General features: G+C 40.0%; 1 protein-coding gene across 10 annotated transcripts; it reads left to right on the forward strand.

The window, feature by feature from the left end:
- Nucleotides 1–505: 505 nt before the first annotated feature.
- On the forward strand, nt 506–20,759 carry LOC101939951 (semaphorin-4D-like). Of its 10 annotated transcripts, none has more exons than XM_065578534.1 (16): nt 712–867; nt 2,256–2,590; nt 3,402–3,547; nt 6,893–6,956; nt 7,073–7,258; nt 7,547–7,641; nt 8,669–8,768; nt 10,128–10,238; nt 11,764–11,915; nt 12,246–12,421; nt 15,828–15,984; nt 16,369–16,591; nt 17,785–17,900; nt 18,383–18,549; nt 18,738–18,790; nt 19,828–20,759. In XM_065578534.1, exons 5-16 carry the CDS (start codon nt 7,249–7,251, stop codon nt 20,607–20,609), a joined length of 2,142 nt encoding a protein of 713 aa, XP_065434606.1. In that variant the 5' UTR covers nt 712–867; nt 2,256–2,590; nt 3,402–3,547; nt 6,893–6,956; nt 7,073–7,248; the 3' UTR covers nt 20,610–20,759. The 10 variants fall into 10 exon arrangements, with proteins under 10 accessions (XP_065434601.1, XP_065434602.1, XP_065434606.1 ...); XM_065578533.1 differs by having other exon boundaries at nt 716–867; nt 6,893–6,952; XM_065578535.1 differs by having other exon boundaries at nt 719–867; nt 6,893–6,952; nt 7,543–7,641.
- Nucleotides 20,760–21,722: the final 963 nt, after the last annotated feature.

Raw genomic sequence — 21,722 nt, forward strand, 5'->3', positions numbered from 1 at the left:
CAAGTTGACAGTCTAAGTTTCATAGATTCATAGATTCTAGGACTGGAAGGGACCTTGAGAGGTCATCGAGTCCAGTCCCTTGCCCGCATGGCAGGACCAAATACTGTCTAGACCATCCCTGATAGACATTTATCTAACCTACTCTTAAATATCTCCAGAGATGGAGATTCCACAACCTCCCTAGGCAATTTATTCCAGTGTTTTCTACCCTGACAGTTAAGTTGCTGTCCCATTTTGTTGTTTGTTTCTTGGTATAATTCCCCTGTGCTTTTCTAGTGTTCTTTCCTACAGAATGGGTACAGCAACCAGGCATGAGGGAGGAAAAAAGGGCATTTAAAGAATTATGAAAGAAATTCACACCCGCTCAAGCAAAGCTCCACTTAGTTAAATGTAGTAGTATGTTACCTACCTCCCCTCCCTACAGTGCTTCAGCCCTGATCAGTTTGGTAGTGTCACCAATTTCAAAGTGCAGCCTAAAAGCAAAACTTGTAGCCGAAACACTTCTGAAACATGCCGGTGCCTTAAATGCGGCAGTTGCAGCCAGCAAGCCCCGCACACAAACACAGTGACTCTGAAAGGTTATCCTCATGGCTGATGCTCCTTGATGTTATTTTTTGCAAATTACTAGTCGAGAACATACCTCCTTGGCCTTTTGGCGGCTTGCTGTGACGCTGTAGCTCCTGGCGGGATAGCAGTTCTTCGCTTTACCGCACCCACCGCGGCCCCCGGGGGCTGTCCGGCTTTAGGGGCACGAGGCGGGGCTGCTGCGAGCCTCGGAGACTTTTCCAGTCCAGGCGCCAGACGGACCCACCTTCCGCCTGCTCCCCGCCACGTGCAGCGGGTGCTTTCATCTTGCGTGGGGCAGAGGCGAGTGGCAATGACTGCCCCTTTCCCGCGGGGGCCGGAGCGCTCCGAGCGGCTTGGGGGGGCCGGGTGCGGGGCCGGAGAGGGCCCTGCGCCCTGGGGGGAGCGGGGCTGGGAGCGGGGTTGTGGCGCCGCGGGAATCTGGGGCGCGTGGGGGCCCAACCGTCTCCTCCCGGGTAATGCGGCAGTTGGGGGGCGGGGGTGGCTCCAGGGCTGGAGTGAGGTGGGGCTGGCTGAGGGGGTTCCCTGAGGGTTGGAAGGGGAGCTGGGGGGGGGTCAGGATGTGAGATGGGGGGTGGCCCTGGTTTCCTGGAGGGAGGGGTGGGGCTGTGGAGGTTCTTGGGGGATTGGGGGGGGGATCAGGGTGCTGGAGGGGTCTCGCAGGCTCCATTGGGACCTGCTTTGCAGTGTATTTGCGAGTCACTGAGGCTCCATTACCCTCTACCAGCCCCCCCTCCACTCCCCAGGAGCCGTAGAAGGGGTTGGATTGGGGGGGCTGGGTGATGGCGAAGGCCCCCCACCCGCCAGCGTGCCCTGGCCTTCCTTTCTCCTGCGAGGGGAAAACTGTGTTGGAGACGCCCCCATCCTGCGGGCGAGCGTCGTTCCCACAGCCCAGAGCCCCTTTCGGGTGCAGCCTGGTGAAGGGGTAAACGGGTGGGAGAAGGAACTGGAGGCTGGGATCGTTTGTTAGAACGTCTACTAAGTAACTGAGACCTTGTGGACTTCACACAATATAGGCTTTTGAGCTCTGTCCAGTGATGCCCTCCTATCAGGAGTGGCATTAGGGGGTAGAAAGTGGGGCAGTTGCCAGGGGCCCCATGCCACTGGGGGCCCTACGAAGCTAAGTTAGATGATCAAGCTTTGGTTTGAGCCCTGGGTGGCGGGGTTCGGGCTTGGGCCGCTTAGTTTCTGGCCTGGGCGCCAGCAATCTAATGCCGGCCCTGCCTCCCACCTACCCACACGCCTTTCCGTTCACTTTGGTACAATTGCACAAAGAACATATTTCAGATCCTTTCTCTCCCAAAAGGAGACCATGGATTCAGATAAAGTCTACCACTGTGGAACAAAGACCTGAAACACAGCTGAGACAGAAACATGCAAAAGCAAAAATAATCTAAACGAAAGCTGCGCACATTGTTACGTTACCTCTGTTGTGTCTACTTATTGCAGGATGCAGTAGATCTGATCAAAACATTCATCCATACAGACAAAGGTTGACTAGTGTCAGGTAGGAATGGCTACCAATGTACAAGGTAGCTGTATAATACAAACGAAAAAAGCCTTTTAAGAGTGCAGAATACATTTTTGTTAGGAACGCTAAGGTAATTGATCTTTGTTTAATCAGTCGAAGGTAATCAGTTGAATTGATCTTAAACTGCTTTTAATTTTAGGGTATGTCTAGTGGATGTTGGTGAAAAAGTTTATTTGCAAATAGAACAATTTAAAAGGCTATTTTGATTTGCACAAGCTTCATAAAATGTTAAAAACTACAGATATTTACATCTGAGACCTCCTAACAAGATATTTTCAAGAACCATACAGAAAATGCTGACTGTAAATATTCAAATTTCAAGGAATTAAAACTAGATAGATTATATTCTAACTGGATTTCTGAAAATGAGTGGCACCCCCGCTGTCCTCTGTCTCTCTCTTGTTTATGGATTAATGCAACAGATGGAAGCCTCTATCCTGAGCTGCATTCCCAGAAAAACAGTAACATACCAAAGTAAGTGTGATAAAACTCTTGTGTTAAAGATACATGCTGAAGAGTAGTAGGGTTCCCTCTGTGTGGTAGGGATGTAAGAATTGTCAGCTAAAGTAACTGAAACAACAATTACTTTATTTTCAGTTAGCTTTTGACCAGGACTAGGATACTAGTCTTATGAACTCCAATCTCTTGAATGCTATGATATCCTATCTTTAATCCCCACAAGATGTTTTCACATGTTAGGCTTTATGTGTCATCTGAAAGATGGTATTTTCAATAACACAGTGTCACCTAACACCAAGTTGAGGCATTGATTTTCAGTACAGGCTCAGAGAAAAGAATGCCACCTACTGCATAACCAACCCATCTTTTGTCATCCCTTAGCATTTCCCCATCCAAGTACTGACACATTCCAAATCTACTTAACTTGTGAGATCTAACAGGTAGAAGAGTTTCGCTTTTCATGCAAAGAACCCTTTGTGATAATCTTGAAGACAACACAGTTTTCAACACCATTGGTCACTCTTTCTCCCCCAGATTCTTGTATGCATGTTCTGCTGTGATTTACCCTAACATTAAATCTCGTGGCTGGAGACTTTGGTGTCCAGTTAATAATGATTTTGTGTTGGTTATGTTTCTATAGAACAGTGGAAATAAAATATCTATATATAATGAAAATTATTTAAAACACGATCCTGGAAAATGTGAATAAAATATAAGCCTTTGTCTCACTGCTATCCCTTTTTCAGTCTGGTATTTTTGTTTCATGACAATGGTATTTTAGCAGCAAATAATTTTTAAAATAACTTTATAACTTGTATGTTTTTAGATGGAAATATAAAAACTTTTCTGAAACCAGGATTATCCAATTTTTCCACACTCTTGGTGAGTGAAGAAACTGATATCTTATTTGTTGGAGCCAGAGATGCAATATTTGCACTTGACTTGAATGACATCTCAAGAGAAATAGCCAATGTAAGCTGAACTATTTATCCCTTTTTAAAAAACTTGTCTTGCTTAAGGCTGTATTTTTTCTGAAATTTAATTTTCAGATCTTTAAAGACAACAAAGCAATGTCTTGCAACTGTTAGTAGGAGACGGATGTTCACTCCTCTGATCTGGGGAATTACAACTGTCTGTGAAGTTTTTCCGGTAGGAATATTGAGCACTGTACTTAAGAGGTTACAAATTCAGTGTAGTGCTCAGTGATGATAATGGACCTTTCAGATCTGGGAAAATGTAGAGCAAAGGCCAAATCCTTACTCCTGTGACTGGGCCTTCTGTAAGTAGAACCGTTGAAAGCAGCTGAACTACTTATCCTTATTCACATGAGTAAGAGTTTGCCAGATTGGGATCAATGTGCTTAATGCATATGAGTGCGTGTTGTAATGACAATAAAAGTAAGGACCTTTTTGTATGTTTTGCTTCTTGGTGCTGCAAAATGTTGAGCATCACTGAGTTTAGTTGGAAATGAGATTGCTCAGAACCTCAGGTTTCAGAATGGCAGCCATGTTAGTCTGTATCAGCAAAAACAACGAGGAGTCCTTGTGGCACCTTAGAGACTAACACATTTATTTGGGCGTAAGCTTTCGTGGGCTAGAACCCACTTCATCAGATGCATGGAGTGGAAAATACAGTAGGCAGATATATGATGAGATAACTGGCTCTGTGGATGAGGGGAAAGCAGTGGACGTGTTATTCCTTGACTTTAGCAAAGCTTTTGATATGGTGTCCCACAGTATTCTTCCCAGCAAGTTAAAGAAGTATGGGCTGGATGAATGGACTATAAGGTGGATAGAAAGCTGGCTAGATCATCGGGCTCAACGGGTAGTGATCAACGGCTCCATGTCTACTTGGGAGCCGGTATAAGCGGAGTGCCCCAAGGGTCAGCCTGGGGCTGGTTTTGTTCAATATCTTCATTAATGATCCGGAGGATGGTGTGGATTGCACCCTCAGCAAGTTTGCAGATGACACTAAACTGGGAGGAGTGGTAGATACGCTGGAGGGTAGGGATAGGATACAGAGGGACCTAGACAAATTAGAGGATTGGGCCAAAAGAAATCTGATGAGGTTCAACAAGGACAAGTGCAGAGTCCTGCACTTAGGACGGAAGAATCCCATGCACTGCTACAGACGTGGGACCGAGTGGCTAGGCAGCAGTTCTGCAGAAAAGGACCTGGGAGTTACAGTGGGGATGAGAAGCTGGATATGAGTCAACAGTGTGCCCTTGTTGCCAAGAAGGCTAAGGGCATTTTGGGCTTATGAGTAGGGGCATTACCAGCAGATTGAGAGACGTGATCATTCCCCTCTATTCGACATTGGTGAGGCCTTATCTGGAGTATTGTGTCCAGTTTTGGGCTCCACACTACAAGAAGGATGTGGAAAAATTGGAAAGAGTCCAGCGGAGGGCAACAAAAATGATTAGGGAGCTGGAGCACATGACTTAGGAGGAAAGGCTCAGGGAACTGGGATTGTTTAGTCTGCAGAAGAGAAGAATGAGGGGGGGATATGATAGCTGTTTTCAACTACCTGAAAGGGGGTTCCAAAGAGGATGGATCTAGACTGTTCTCAGGGGTGGCAGATGACAGAACAAGGAGCAATGGTCTCAAGTTGCAGTGGGGGAGGTTTAGGTTGGATATTAGGAAACACTATTTCACTAGGAGGGTGGTGAAGCACTGGAATGGGTTCCCTAAGAAGGTGGTAGAATCTCCATCCTTAGAGGTTTTTAAGGTCGGACTTGACAAAACCCTGGCTGGGATGATTTAGTTGGGGATTGGTCCTGCTTTGAGCAGGGGGTTGGACTAGATGACCTCCTGAGGTCCCTTCCAACCTTGATATTCTATGATACACAGTACATGAAAAGATGGGAATCGACTGACCCCCCCACTCGGTAACTCCCATCTTTTCATGTACTGTGTATATATATATATATATATATATACCTACTGTATTTTCTACTCCATGCATCTGATGAAGTGGGTTTTAGCCCACGAAAGGTTATACTCAAATAAATTGGTTAGTCTCTAAGGTGCCGCAAGTACTCCTTGTTGTTTTTTTTCAGAACCTCAGTTGATTTACTCTCGTCCTTGCAGGATCAGGACCCAAGTCATCTTAGTTAGTGATAAAGCTATGTGTTATAAAACCTCAGGGGTGCTGTTAGCAGCACAGTAACTACCACTTAAAACCTCTTGGCTCTCTTACTGTAGATTGCATCTCAACCCACCAATGCCCTCATGTGGAACAATGACCTAAATGACACAATACGATTATTATTTTTGTTGAAATATTTTCATAAATGCAAGGTAAATAGATACCTCTGTTCAAGGTGGTAATATGCCTCAGTCATTGCCTACCTATCTCTTTGTAATTCCTGTTTTTAAAACTGAAGACACAGCTGTGCCATGAAAGATACAAATCTATAAAGTCTGCAGCTACTCAGAGTTAGCTCTGTTGGATAGCATTGTATTATTTTTTCTGTTGTGCAGCTCTGTATCATACTGATTTGTGCCTTTAGATTGTAATAGTTTAATTTTTAAGGTGCTGCGTACCCACAACTCTCATTGACTTCAAGTGAAGCGGGTTTAATGATTCTTTTAGGTTCCTCTCTCATGAAACCTGTTCTGTGATATGGCATTTTTTTATGTACATAATTTACAAGAATAGAAGGGAAAGGACACCAAGATATTACGAGGCTTATAAATTTAGATCCGATTTGAAAGACATGCCTTCTGATGAGGAAGTTGTGTGTTCTGTGGGGTTTCTGTATAAACTGGGGCCCTCCTCTTGTAAGCTGTTCCATGTGGGTGAATTCTACATACCTGTGCAAAACCCCAATGAAAGTGCGGCGTTTGCTCACACAGAACAATTTACAGGATTTGGGTGTGGCTGAGCATGTTGCGGAGTCTATAGGGGAAACTGCCTGTGCTTCGTGACGTCCACTACAGTATTCTAGTGATGTCATTGGATGTAATTCATTTTCAAAATGTGCTTTTAGCATCTTGTGTCCCACGTGACAACCCAAAGACCTTCCATAAAGGCCAAATCCAGGAACTCATTGCCCAGCCCAGTCAGAAAGCCCTGCTTACATGGGCTCTGTGTTCTTCTGGGGGCACTTACCCCTGGGGTAACTCCTAAATCTAGCCCCCTCTCCTGATGCAGGGGCATCACACCAGCACCACTGCTAGGGGAATCTCCATGAAGGGGGCAGTTGGGTTTGCTCTTTAAACCAAAATGTAGATTTATTTTGGTTTTGATTTTACATTTAGAATTTTAGACCAAAAATCACAGTGTGCTAAATATGGGATCTTTTTGGGGTTCCAGGAGGACTGGTTCGCAACAAGGGATAGACAATTGGAATGCATTCGCAGAGGAAAGGACAAAGTAGGTAAAGTGTTTGTTTTCACTGCCTAGTTATTAAATAAGTTACCATGTTGAATAGCATTTTAAAAACAATAAGCAAGTATATAGGAATCTGGTTTTGAAACTTCTATTCCTTTACAGTGACTACACTTCTGACACACCCCACACTGCATGCATTTGGTCTTGCATTTATTTTCAGACTGTTGTCTGTTTGGCACTACCCTCTATCTATATAGTGCTCTGCATATTTAAGCCCTGATCCTGCAAAACACTTTTGCCTGTGGGCAGTAACACTGAAATCAATTGGGACTACTTACATGCTTAAAGGTAAGCATGTTCTTAAAGTGCTTTTCTGGGTCTGGGCTTTGCACAGCTATATACGTGATTAGTAATTTCTGTAAAAATACTTTTAAGATCTGATATTGAAAATTGTTGAGTATTAAAATTTATGTTACTCTTTAATTTATCTGTTGAGCTTGAGCCCAGTGTATTTGGACACATTCTCTGTGTTTTAAGGTCTTGCTTGCTTTTTGTGAAGGCACCTGAAAGCCTTCATGCACTCGCCCCTAAGGTTTGAAAATGAAAATTTACTATTATTTTTTCTGTGTCAGGTAGATTGCCGAAACTACATCCTCCTCCTTCATAAGATAAATGACACTAACTTATATGTTTGTGGAACCAATGCATTTTACCCAGCTTGTGATTACATGGTAAGCATTTTATATACTTAAATACACCCTTTACTGCGTGTGCATATCAGTGTTTGAATAGTATGGTAGATCTTTAAGCACCTTTCCAAGTAATGTTCCTATGGAAAATTAGTATTAATTATTTTATTGTAATTATTTTTAATTTTAAAAATTAATTATTTTTACTGTATGATTGGTCATAGTGAAACAAATTTAGCAGCAGCATTAAGTGCTTGCATTATGACTTCTGAATTTTCCATCTTTTGCTAGCAAGTTTTATTTCTGGAAACAGTCATTGTCGTTTCTTATTTTGTTGCCTTATCTCTGTGCATATATTTATGAATGCTTTTCATGCTTACTTACTGTATGTATATTTCACTATTCTTAGTTCTTTCCTTTGTTCATCTAGTCTTGTTTTGCTTTGAACAAATTTTGTTAAAAATAAAAGTTAAAACAGGATTACATTTCAGTTGAGTGCCAGGAACACCGTTGAGGCTATATAAATAATAATTAATAAATGCTGACAGTAGGTTGCAAATCAGATGAATGCTGTATTTTCACCAAATGCACCTATAAGAGCCTAGCTTTTTCTTTGAACTTACTTTCTCACATAGGAGGTGACTTATAAAGACTGAGGGCTTCGCTGTAGTGGCACTTGTACCAGATTTTAAATTTGCTCATCAGTATTTAGGGAATTTGCATTGTTACTCCCAATAGAAGAGCATGCATTCTAAAAAGAAATACATTTTCCAAACCAAAATGTATTTACTTGGTTTCTTACCCTCTACATAATCTCAGCAGATTTAAACTGTGACTCTCGGCAGGGTGTTTTGACAGTGGCCAATTAATTGAAAGAGGAGTTTTCATAGTCGTTAATTAAAAACAAAGAAGCCCAGTAAAAATAGACTGAATACATTTCTATTTGTACAGATACTCACATTTCCATATTCACTCCATGATTATTCTCTTTTAAAATAAATTGTTAATCATTTTATTTTATCAGATGTGAGTCTTACTTTCAGCCTGATAGAATGATTGTTTACAACAGGTCATCAACAGTACAGATATTCATCTGCAAGGGAAAGCTGAAGAAAGCAGAGGAAGATGTCCTTTTGAACCTACTCTGAAGTATGCTTCTCTGTTAGTTGGTATGTTTTGGGAATTCCGTGTAAGACTAAATCATTTTTCACTGCTAATCAGGTGTCAACTACTATAATTCTAATTTGATGTCTGTGCATGTTCATGAAGTGTTAACCTCTGATCTGTTGTTTAAAAGTTGGAAGAGAACACAGATGAAACTATTATATGAAAAACTAAATGGAGCAGTTTTTAGTGCATTGATATATGTATTTCCTTTTTGGCCTCTGCTGGCTCATTGATAGGGATTTTTTCAGAAAGATTAATTGCTAATGATTTTCTTAGTATGACTCTTGCAACCATATCTAATATCCTTGAATCTAACTGCTTACTCTTGAATTTCTTAGGTTTCAGATGTTTGAAGGTCGCACAGGCACTGTGAAATCTTTCAGATGTAATTACTAGAAAGCCACATGGAAAAGATTTTCTTTCTTGTGCAAAAACTACCCTTGAAACCTTATTCAATGTCCCTTAGCAACATTTGAGATGACCAGAGTGGTCGTCTGGCTCACTTCTCTGCGAGTCCACCTAGCAATTGTTGGCTTTCAAACATTCATTGTATGTTTTGTCCTTTGCCTATTAAACTATATTCTTATAGTTATCCTTTGATCTTACTGGAACTTGAAATTCACGTTGCGTCCTCTCCATGTCAACTCATTTTGGACCTATGCACAAATACAGAGTGAAATCTATTTTTAAGAGACTGCTCAAGGGACTGGCATAAAGTTGCTTAAAAAGAGGTGACCTTCAAATAATGATAAAACAGATTTGTACTTGGTAGGTTTTGGGGATACTTGGCTGTTTCTTAAGAAAACAAGCTGCCTAGCAGGATTGATGTCTGGTGTACATAGTTCACCATGATTCATTATAAATGGTGATGAGGATATATATAGAGCTCACAGCAATGTTCTTCACATTTTCCTGTTAACTCTTCTTAAGGTCCACTCTAGGGGCCTATAGATACTCTGAACAATATCAATGTATAAAAGTGTCACATTCCGAGATCTTCAGTTACAAGCAACATGTAACTTGTAGCTAGTTGAGCCTTGATTCATTTTAGACAAATGTCTGCAAAGCCAACAAAACAAAATACCTTTCTGCCCCAGTATCTTATAATCTTACGGACCTAACGCTGCCTGGTGCTGCGTGGACTCAACTCCTAATCAATTCTGTAGGAACTGAGGGTTCTCAACACCTTACAAGACCAGCAGCCTAGACTTTTCAGCAGGTAAAATCATAGCTATAGCTGCTCCTCCAGTTACTTTTGCTATAAATATTTGCATGTGATAAATACATATAACTTATGACCGTTCCTTTGCATTGTAAGAAAAAGTATTTTTTGCACTTTTATTTCTTTAAACTCTTCACAGATGGTGCATTTTATTCAGCCACTTCAAACAACTTCTTGGGCACTGAGCCTATTCTACTTCGCAGTTTGAGAAACCATCTAAGGACAGAGTTTAAAGCATCTTGGCTAAATGGTAAGATGTTTTTATACATGTTTTAGCCCCTGCAGGGCAAATAGTCCATCTTGCTTGACTTTTTTTAACACAAAATTAAGAACTGTACCCATTTTTCTTCCCAGTGTAGAGTTCTGAAAGTCTAATGTGGGGTACTCCCCCTTGCTATATATAAAGATTTAGATTACATGTCACTGTTTGTTTTTAAAGGCTGCTTCCATTTTTAAGATGCCTGAAGAAAAGTGACATAGTTTATGACTCTGGAAGCATGGGAGCCAAATGTTAGATCATAATTATTTTCAGTCTTTCTCGATACTGGTTTAAAATTCAGTTGAATTTTATTTTATTATGAAACTTTTTAATATGTTAACACCTTTAACATTTGTTGATTACTGAATAAGTATCACAATAAAGCAGAGGCTGGTTTAGGACCTCATCCCAATTCTGTCAGTATTGTAACTAACAACCCTCTTTGATAAGCACGGGCAGCAGTAGATTTAGCAAAACAGATTTTGTGTGTGTGTATTTCAAATAAAATGTATAGCTTATACACAGGTACAAGTGCTTCACACTGTGAATAGTGTGCCAAGCAAAAACTGGTTGGTGCAGCTTTTTTCTAACCACCTTCCATGGCATGCTAGACTCCACTAATTAATATAGGATAGGCTAACAAAATGCAAATAGACAAGCATCAGTAATGTATTTCAATATTTCTTTAGTCCTGTTATTAATCTTGGATTAATCCATGGATCTTAAGGCATCTTTGTAGGAATTGCTACAGTTTATTATATCAACTTTTATACAGGTCCTAAACTCAAAGGCAAATAAACTGCTAAAAAAATCAGATGTTGACTTTGAATTTCCTAGTTTTTTCAGAATTAAGTCTGTCACTCCCATCTTTAACTTACTTCATCTTGCATATCTGTATTGCAAGGTCTGTAAACACAAAACCTATTCTAGGCATGCTCACTTTTGTGGAGTGTTGCTTTTTTATTTCTTTAGGCCCCATTATTATCCATAAAATTGTTCCTCTCTCCATACAAACCTTATTCTGCATAAAATTGGAAGGGAGATAGATGAGCATTAAACTCATCCATAAACCTTTACTTTAGGAAATGTAAAAGGTTCTCATTTAGCATTGGTGGTAATAAATTTCATCTCCTGCAAAAAGTTAATATAGGCATCAGTGTACCTCTAACTGTCTGAAAGTAATATGCATTGATTTTGCTGTGTCCAGAAAAAGCAAGCTCCTAAATTGAGGACTAAAGATAAAAGTGAGCTTATAATTAAGGACTAAGGTGAAGAGGCAATTAGTAGTCCATTTTCACTTATGCAAACATATTTTTAACCCTTTGATAGATGATTTTTTTTAAAATTGTATACTAACTCATAAGCTCTTTCCAGTCCTTTCCTTGCCCACTGTTCTAAGAAAACATTATTTTACTACAGTTTAAAAAAAAAAACTTTTGATATGTATGGTATTTCATTGCCTTAAGTTCTCTACATTAGAAAAAACTGTTGCATTATGTGTGTTTATATATTCCAGAGCCCAGCTTTGTCTATATGGATATAGTGCGGGAAAGTGAATCTAATCCAGATGGAGATGATGATAAAATTTATGTGTTCTTCACTGAAACAGCTGTTGAATTTGAATTCTATGACAAACTCCTGGTGTCAAGAATTGCTCGTGTCTGCAAAGTTAGTATTTGTAGTATAGTAATTTTGTTTAAAGTATGTAAGTAGTTTAGATAAAGCTTCATAGCAGAATGAGCAAACGTGGTTCCATCTGCATTGTCCATCTTACCAATTAAAATTCTGCTGCCCGGCTTCTATACTTGAACTCACTTCCTCCTCCTTCCAGACTCTTCAGAACCCCCTATGACATTCGAATCTCTTGGCTTTGAAAATTCTGATTCATATAGGAAGACTGAACAAGCCCTTGTGTGACAGTGCTACCAAGTCTGTTTATGTGAGTGAAATCAGCCTGCTTTATAAACTCTAAAGTGATGACACTTTCCCTTCATACAGGGTGATCTTGGTGGAAAACGCATATTGCAAAAAAGATGGACGTCATTTTTAAAATCCAGACTTATCTGTTCCGTTCCAGAATCAAATTTCCAGTTTAATATTGTTCAGGATGTCTTTTTACTTAAGAGAGCAGACTGGCGGGAAAGCATGTTTTATGGGATTTTTACTCAACAATGGTAAGACACAAGAAATGCATCTATTACTAACATTTTGAAATAGTTTTTCAAAGCAGAGGTTGGGTGTATCTGAATTGTTTTCAGATATTTTGTAAACCTAAATGTAAAACCTTTCTGGTACATGAATTGCTGTTGCATTAGTTTCAGCCCCTAAGCAAAGCTTTTCTATTGTGATTCGTTCTATAGGAAAGTTCTTCTTCGAGTGCTTGTCTATAAATATTCCACTCTTAGTGCTCATGCGCCCCCATGCACTCTAGGTCAGTGTCTTTTGGCCAGCAGTCTCTTCTTGCAGTTGTGCATGTGCTATGAGTGTCTTCATGCTCACATACTAGAGTACAAAGGTCAGAGATGGCCCAACCACCATTCAGTTCCTTCTCATTGCCCATCGCTAGGAGAGAGAGCTCCCCAGTGTCCATGTCTTGATGCATCGCTTTTTCCTAATCTTTACTTAATTGTCTATATAGTTGCCTGTTGGAAAACTTTGGGTAGTTTAAGGAGTTTTTATCTGCCTTATTGGCTGTTTCATTTCCTCATCTTCTTGGTACTGTGGCTTGGAGATGTCCCATTCTGAGTCATTCGATTTTAAGTATTGCCTCTCATGCAAGGCAGCAATTCCAACATAGAGGAAGCATCAAGATCTGATGCTTCTTTTGGTAGAGCTGTCCTGCAATCTTTGTCCAAGTAGACTTCAAGCACCTGCCTCCTTATATCAGGTCACTCTTTCGGAGTCACCAAGAGTGGAATATATATGGACAAACACTCAGAGACGATAGAAAAGTTACTTACCTTTACAGTAACTGGAGTTTTTAAAGATGTGGTGTCCCCATGTATACTCCACAACCTGCCTTCCTTCCCCACTATTGGGGAATGCTATAACACCTGGATTCTGCTATGGCGATGGAAATGAATGGCAGTTGGGTCCGTTTCACTCTTTATGCCTTCCCCATGTATGGCTCCAACAGACACTTGTGCCCAAAAGACTCCGATCTTGAGCACATGGGGCATGTGCACATTGAGAGTGGAATATACATGGACAACACATCTCAAAGAACTCCAGTTACTGTAAAGGCAAATAACTTTTTTTCCTGTGGTTTTGAGGTGCATTGTTTAGTTATTTACATCATAAAAGCTAAAACTATTTGTTTATGTTTTTCTCCTCCGTCCCCTATCAAGTCAAACTTCATTTGGAAATTGATTTCACTGAAGATATAATCTTCTCTCTGCATCATTTTCTCTTTTTGTTTTTATCATATGAGGATATTATATTAATAAACAGATTATGAAAGTACCCCCGAAGGTTGCTATTATCACCAGAATCAACAATGAATTCAAATCCATCCTCTGTTGTAGAGCTTCTGTCTCTTGTTACAACCAAGCTTATGTGAATTTGGATTAGTTGTGAACCCTTCACATAGACTGTAAACTCTTCGGGGTAGGGGTTGTCTTTCACTATGTGTTTGTACCGTGCATAGCACAGTGCGGCCCTGATCTTGGTTGAGCCTTCTAGAGTAGACAATACTGTAATACTACAAATAATGTAATGCTTTTATAATGAAACTCATGCATGTAGCTATTTAGCCTGTCCTAGTTATTTATGTCCTAGGTTTATATCTGTCGCTTCCTGCTGGGGAAGTAGCCATTCCAGGGTCTATATGTTCACTGCCTTCCCTCCAATGGTAACTTGTCTCTAATGAATGCAGATTAATCTCAGAATTCAGTAGTGAGCTCTCACTTTCCTGCTAATGGCCTGATTGCAGCCATTTGTCAGGGACTCAGAATAAGAATTGATCATTTATTCCTAAAGTGACCAGATGTCCCAATTTTATAGGGACAGTCCCGATATTTGGGGCTTTTTTAATATGGGCTCCTATTACCCCCCACCCCGTCCCGATTTTTCACACTTGCTATCTGGTCACCCTATTTATTCCACATATTTGAATGGAACTGACTTGTTTAGTTTGATCTGACTGAGCCAACACTGCCATTTGCTGAAGCTAGGTGTTTTCAATCTCTGGGCCAAAGCTTTTAGTTGAAGACTAGCCAAGAGCTTTGCCAGTCCAGACACTTGAGTTATGCATTCTCCGTCAGGCTGGTGGAAAAATTAAAACTAACTAAACTTAAATTGACATTGTTTATCACTTAGACCAAAACCCTGACTTCTTCCTGTGTTGTTTCCTCTACCAAATGAAACAGCTGGCTTCCAAGATGCAGGATAAGCAGTACCCTCATGAGAGGAAACCATTGCAAGTTGAAGTACCCTGCTTCCAAATGCAGCATCTGTCAAAGCCCACTTGTCTAATCTAGTACTTTCTGAAAATAAAAACAGGACTCCAAGCTATGTTTTTACAGCTGATGAATTTGGTGTGTGTGTGTGTAATATAATATAAAGAGGCACAGACAAAATGTACCAGCAGCAGAATTGTGTATGTCAAAGGGTACCACTGCAAAGTAATCGTGAAAAGGTAGCTTTGGTGGTTTGTAAAGGCATCAAAACCCTGAGATTGATATCTAGATCCATGGAAGTTGCATTACTTTGCCGCTGTATCAGTTTATGCATACTGTATAATTTATAGCACCATTCACATCACCATCGATTTTGGGCCACAATATGTGTTAGTGGGATTCTGCAAGAGCTCCTCTTAAATTTCATATTCTGATTGTGGAAACAGTCACTTCAGCATCATGGAATTCAAATGAGAGGACTCTCCCTACGTACCTAGTCTGCTTTCTCAAGGGCCAGTATAGCTATGAGCATGGGCTAGAGAGGGGGCCACATTCTGCTTTCAGTTGCAGCAGTGTAAATCCAGTGTAACTCAAGTAACTGGAGTCTCATTGGACTTAATTACTGTTACTGAGGCAAGAACCCGACCCAAGCCCCCAATTCACCTGCAATCCATTTAACCTTTCAGATTTAATTTTGAAAAATATTTAAGACTGGATGCAAAGGGGAAAGACATACTTTATAACAGGACGAAATAGTGGGATTTGGGGAGGAGAGAATTATATATAAAAAGTGGAGAGCAGAAAGTGAGACTAACCACGATGCTTAGATCTGTCTGCTTGCTGTCACCTAATTTATCAATGAAGCGTAAAGAACTAGTCTTAAGGTGTACATCTCCTAGGCTGTTTTTATTAATTTGGAGGATATTACTTGATTTTTAACAAAATATATATTTTAAATAAAATCCTTTACACAGTGTCTCTTTTTCCTAAGCCTTTCTCAGTAAATCACAATATCCGTGATTGACGCTTCTTAGATGTGTATTTATGTGCACATATTCACTAACCCTAAAGCACAAATAGCAACATGCCCTGTGAAAAGCAAGTTGTTTTTCCAGCCTTCCCTTCTGCATAAAGGGCAAAATAACTCACTCACATTTTCTCTTGCTTCTTTTTCACCTCCAAGGGGAAAGTTGGATATTTCTGCCGTTTGTGCATTCAGTATGAAAACTGTCCAAGAAGTCTTCGCCAAAGGAAACTATAAAGGCCCAGTGACTGTGGAACATTCCCATGTTAAATGGATGGTGTTCAGGGGAGAAGTGCCACTCCCACGTCCCGGAGCTGTAAATACTCATTTATTCTCTTCTAAAGAAAACATTCTCTTAATTTTCTTTTCTGCTAGAGAATTACTAGTCCAAATTTTGCCAGTATAGATGCAGTTCCATGGCCAGCACAGAGACATCTTTCCCCCATCCCAGGCCTGTGTGTGTGTGGAGGCCCCCTGAGTAGGCACTCATCCTGCTCAACTCTACCACAGGGGCTAGGGGGTGCGACTATCCTTACACAGGTCTTCAGCACCGGGGTGAATTTCATGCATAGTGAATGATGGATTCCCATTGTGGAAGTTGGGTAGAAATAGCTAAAAGTTTAGTACATAGTAACAGTTGTCTGTAAATTGGTGGAATGTAAAAATGGTTGTAATTATGTTTGTTGTACATTGTTTCTAGTGCATTGATAATTTTGCCCGGAGTATTGGATACAACACTTCTCTTGATTTGCCTGATAAAATTCTGCAGTTTGTTAGAGACCACCCTTTAATGGATAATGCTGTAAATCCAATTGGTGATAGGCCAGTGCTACTGAAAAGAGGTTCAAATTACACCACGATTGTAGTAGACAGAATCACTGGCCTAGATAAAAAACCATATGATGTTCTGTTTATAGGAACAGGTAAGTGGTTTTATTTGGGGGCAGGGGGGAGATTTATTATGGAAGAGTTCGTTTTAGAATTTTTTTCTGAGCCTTCGAAAAGTAAAAGGATCTACTGACTCCTAATAATGCACCAAAAATCCTTTGTCTTAATTCACCACTTTATAATGTATCAGACAGCAACCAGGCAGGGGGTTTATATAATGGGCCTTCCGTTTCCTTTTTCCTCCAAGTTATGTTTCTAGCTGAACTGCTTTATTTCCCCAGTGTAAGATACTGTGTATTGTGTGAGGACAGATTTCATCTTATGGGCCCTCCTTCAGTAAAACTCCTAATGCTTGAATCAGTGGGACTTGCGTGGAGCTTTGCTGAATTGAAGCCATTGTGTTTGCAGTTAGATAGATGTAATTTTTGAGTGTAGAGCAGGCCTTAGTGTAATGTTTGATGAATGGTGTTTTATTGTCTGTTTCTTTCTTTTTTTAAAGCTTGCGTAGATATAGTTCATAACCTATGTTATCATTAGTTTTATTCAGAATAATAATTTTCTTTGTAGCCTCACTGTTTTCTTTTGGTCAAGAGGTCTGCAATGATAGCTATTTTCTACTTAAACACTTTTAATATAGAATAGTGGCACTTAAAAATATACCAAGGCTTTCAAAAAATTTGTCATGGAAATGTCCCCAGCTGGCTTTCCCTAGGTAAGGCCCATTTTGCTGTGACATAAGTGGTGCATAGACCTTGCTGGCTCTCCACACATGGGTGAATCTTGCACAGGATGAAGGGACTTCTGGTCAAGACTATTACCAAAAGCCATGAATTTCTTGAAGGAAAGGGTAAAATCTTTGTACAAGAGCAAGGAAGCAGAAGCTGACTTGCCAGTTTGGAATTTCCAGCCCAGCTTCTAGGTAAAGTGTGTGTTTGTTTTGTTGGACATTGAGGATCTATTTGGAAATCTTCCATATCAGAAGAGCCTCAATGTGGGGAAATCTTCCAAAATCGGGGACTTCTCCATTGCTTCAAAAAATCATTACTTCTTACTTACCAGAAAGTGAATGGAGAAAATATTGCTGTGGAACATTTAGGAAGTTTCCTGTCCTCAAGATTCATTTTCTAAATCTCTAGAAAAGGCTGATGAATTTGAAAACTGAAGTGAAAATGCTGTTATGTTATGTTTGAACATGTTTCTCTTTAAAAATACATTTCATTTTATGCAGATAATGGATATTTGCATAAAGCTCTCAACTGCGACGGGGAAATGTTCATTATTGAGGAGATACAGCTGTTTCAGTCCCCAGAGCCTGTACAGTCTCTTAAACTGTCTTCCAAAAAGGTAGATTCTCTATCTCTGCATATGCAAAGGGATTGGTATAATGGTATGCTTCAGGCCTTCCTCTTTTTACACTGTGCATCTGGATTTTCGATGTTATGTGTATACTACATACTCTTTTCTAGCATCACACTGATTAATAATAAAAGCATATATGAGATTTTATCTGTGGAAGTAGATTTCTTTTGCATTTTAATATAACTGAAACAAACTTTCAAACACACATTTGGCAATTTATATCACTTTTAGTCAAAAGCAATTCCCAAAGTTTTCATACAGACTGTAATCTCTTCAGGCCAGGAATCTTGTCTTTTCATATGTTCTGCAAAGCACTGTGTATATTCTCATGCTCTTTCATTAGTAATCTATTATTTCAAAGTATATAGTTGATTTATTGTCAGATCACAGAAGTTGCTGTCTGGATGCCATAAAGTTTAAAAACTTTCACAGTGCTATAAAATAACAGCTCAATGCTACATTTCTAGGGCCTGCTGTATGTAGGGTCTCCATCCCAAGTGGTACAACTCCCTGTTTCAGTATGCAGCCGATATAAACACTGCTTGGATTGTGTTTTGGCAAGGGATCCTTATTGTGCGTGGTCTGAGTCTTTTGAGAAGTGTTCTCCAGTGGCTAATCAAACAGGAGACTTGCAGTAAGTAAAAAGATATTGCTTGAGGTCCATACCTGAGCTGATATTTATCTTGCTTTTTAAATTCAGTTCTACAAGTCAGTAAAATGTAACAAAACCAGGATGCATTCTACAGCTAATATCCTAAAAGTTTGAACATTTTTACATGCCTTCATGGTGTATTTCTTTTATTCATCTCTCTCTTCCTCTAGGGATTTAATTCAGAGTGTTAAAAATGGTGATGCTTCCAAATGTCCTAAAATAGGTACGTGAACATTTATCTTTAATAAAATATTGTTGAAATATAGTAGAATTATTTTCATTTTGTATCATGTGGGTCATATATCTGTGGTCATTGAAATGTCTGATATTTTAGCTAAATTAAAATACAACCCAGGGGTAAAAATGATATTGATTCTTGACAAGAAAACACTGAGCTGATTTGGCTTGTTTGTTCTTAATGGTTTTGAACTTGGGGTCAGGATATTCTAGTTCAGACTGAAACCACTAATCTCATGAAAAGTAGAAAACGTGAGCCATGACTTTTGAGGCTGTTGGTATGTTTTCCCCCATGCTACAGAAGTCACGTGGGACATAAGAAGTCCTGTTAGCTCTGTTACTGCGACTGACACTTGGTATTGCTCTGCAGAAATACAGCTCAGATAGTCAGCTATTTTTAAAAAAACTGCTGGTTCAGAGAGAGAAATTTTAAAATATGAATTTGTGATTAATTTTTTAAAAGTTTTTAATGTTTAAATGTTTGCAGGATTAGGGACTTTAATCTTAAACTGCACTGAAAACTAAGGGGCAGCTATTGCAGATTATAGGTCATCAGTGTAATGTAGTAAAGTCGAAAGCATTTGTATCCTCAAAGCCCTGTCCAAGCAATATCTAATCCTCACACCTGCTTTGTGAGGCTAGAACAGCAAGTGTGCAAATTGGGTGTAGAAATTGAGGCACAGAAAGGTGAAGAGATTTACTCAAGGCTACATACTGTGTTAGTCTGTGGCAAAGTGAGAATTTAAACTCAAGTTCCTGAATTCCAGCCCATATTCAGACTGTTAGATATCACTGGGAATAAGGCCAGCTAGAACCAATCTGTGCTATCATGCCCTTTTAGCAGATGGGAGGAGACAGTTAAATCTGTCGATTTCTCTAGTTTATTCACGCACCTTAAAACACTCACTGTCCTTTGTGTCATGTTCCTTAATTAATCGTGATGTTTCTTTGAACATAAATGTGGCCAGGCAGGTTAAATTAAGGCTTCATTGTTTTTAATTAAACCACCCTTCACAATTTCAGGAAATGTCAAAAACTGTCCCGTTAGCATTGGCAACAGTGTTCATCTTAAATGCGCGCCCATGTCCAACCTGGCTAGGATGGTGTGGAAGTTTAATGGGAGCAGTCTTCAGGCAGAAGATTCTAAATACCTACTTTATGATGGAGGAATAGTCATATTTAATGTGACAGTGGCTGATGCTGGATTTTATGACTGTCATTCTGTAGAGAGCGCTAATGGGAAAGAATTCCCTGTTACTGTGGCTAGCTACGTTCTTTATACCCAACAGGACAGCGTTTTCATTATTACTAAGAATTACACCACAAATCAACCAAATGCAGACACAACTCTGAAGGTTAAATCTTTGGTATCATCTTCCTTGCTGAATGACCCAGCAAAACAAAAATCCCTGGAAGACCAAAAAGAGAAGCTTATTTTAAAATTCTTGGGAGCTGGATTTGCACTCCTTTTTTCTTCCTTGCTGGTTTGGAACTTTTCCAAAGGCCATCTGTCTGTGCCTTGGAAGAGCAGAGAAAAAAGCTCAAAAACAGCAAATGCAGATTGTTTGCCAGGTCCACCATTGGCTACAGAAGGGTCGGACGCTATGAGGAAAAGTTCAGCCACGCGAACGAACACCTCCACTGTTAATGAATCAGTACCACTTGTGAGCTTTCCTTCAGAAGAGGAACGCAGCGCTAATGTACAACACAACACAAGTCTCACAAAGAGATCTGGCACTTGCAGCTCACAAAGCTGTTTGGTTGAGGATGAGACGATGTTTCCTATTGAGGAATGTGGAATGTAAAGTTTGAGTAGGAATCACAAGCCCAAAATCTAGTGAGCCAAGCTGCTAAACATACATTCATTTTCAGTTGCTGCTTTTGAAAAAGATTGTTACATCAGTTTTTGGTATTTGTTTAACGTGTGTTGCAAGAATAAACGTTTGTTAAAAGTTGGTATTGAGCTCCTTTTCTGTAACACTGTGTGTTGCTGCACCATTATAGACATTAAAACTTCAGGAGCTGTTAATAATCTTCAGCACTTAAATAGCGCTTTTCACCTTCAGAGGGTGTCTATTTACTCTACAAATACCACCTTATTAAGTCTTCCAATGTCCCTGTGTAGGTATTATCCCCATTGTACAAATGAGATTAAAGGACATGCTCATGGCCACAAATGGAATCGGTGTCAGAGCCGTGGATTAGCGATTAGAAATTCCTGACTAATCTTCCTGTGCTCACACCACTGACCACGAAGCCTCCATCTTTCTCTCTCTCTCTCTTCTTAGGTCTTTAAATCTTCAAGGCATTGTACACACATTAATCTAAGTTCCTAATGTATTGTAAAGAAGGTCATTAAAAGGTATCTCTCTCTGTCCCAAACAGCCTCATGCCCCAGTTCATGTACTGCATAACTGATGCAAATGTATTACCTCAGAGCATGGCCAAAATCCAGGTACCATAACCCTGTTTGTTAAATATCTTTGAATACCCTATATATTTGCCTGAAACAGTCTCCATCTCCTCCTTGGAGAGCAGCCTAGGTTCTCCGCACTGAAGTCCCCAAACAAAGAGCTGTTCTGCCTCTCTCCATGTCTAGTGCCAGAGGCATGCAGAGAGTGAGTGGATTCCACTGCTTTCTTCTCTCCTCTCCCAAACATGTACAGTTTGCTTTCTCCAGTTCTCAAGTAGCCTTAGAAGCAGAAGTTTCCAGGCCTGCTTTGAACCTGACTCTCCTGGCCAGAAGCACTTTTCTGCCACACCACCACATTTGCTTTAAAAAGATAATTGAAAAAGGTGCTTAGAAACCAGGGTGTTGAGCGCAGTATAATGATCGATAGAGAAAAGACCAAATCAGTTGTTGTTTAATGTTTCCTTCACACTGTGGGTTAAAGTGTTTTTACACTAAAGTAGAGTGC

This window comes from Chrysemys picta, chromosome 25 (genome assembly GCF_011386835.1).
Source record: "Chrysemys picta bellii isolate R12L10 chromosome 25, ASM1138683v2, whole genome shotgun sequence".
Classification (NCBI taxonomy): Eukaryota; Metazoa; Chordata; order Testudines; family Emydidae; genus Chrysemys; species Chrysemys picta.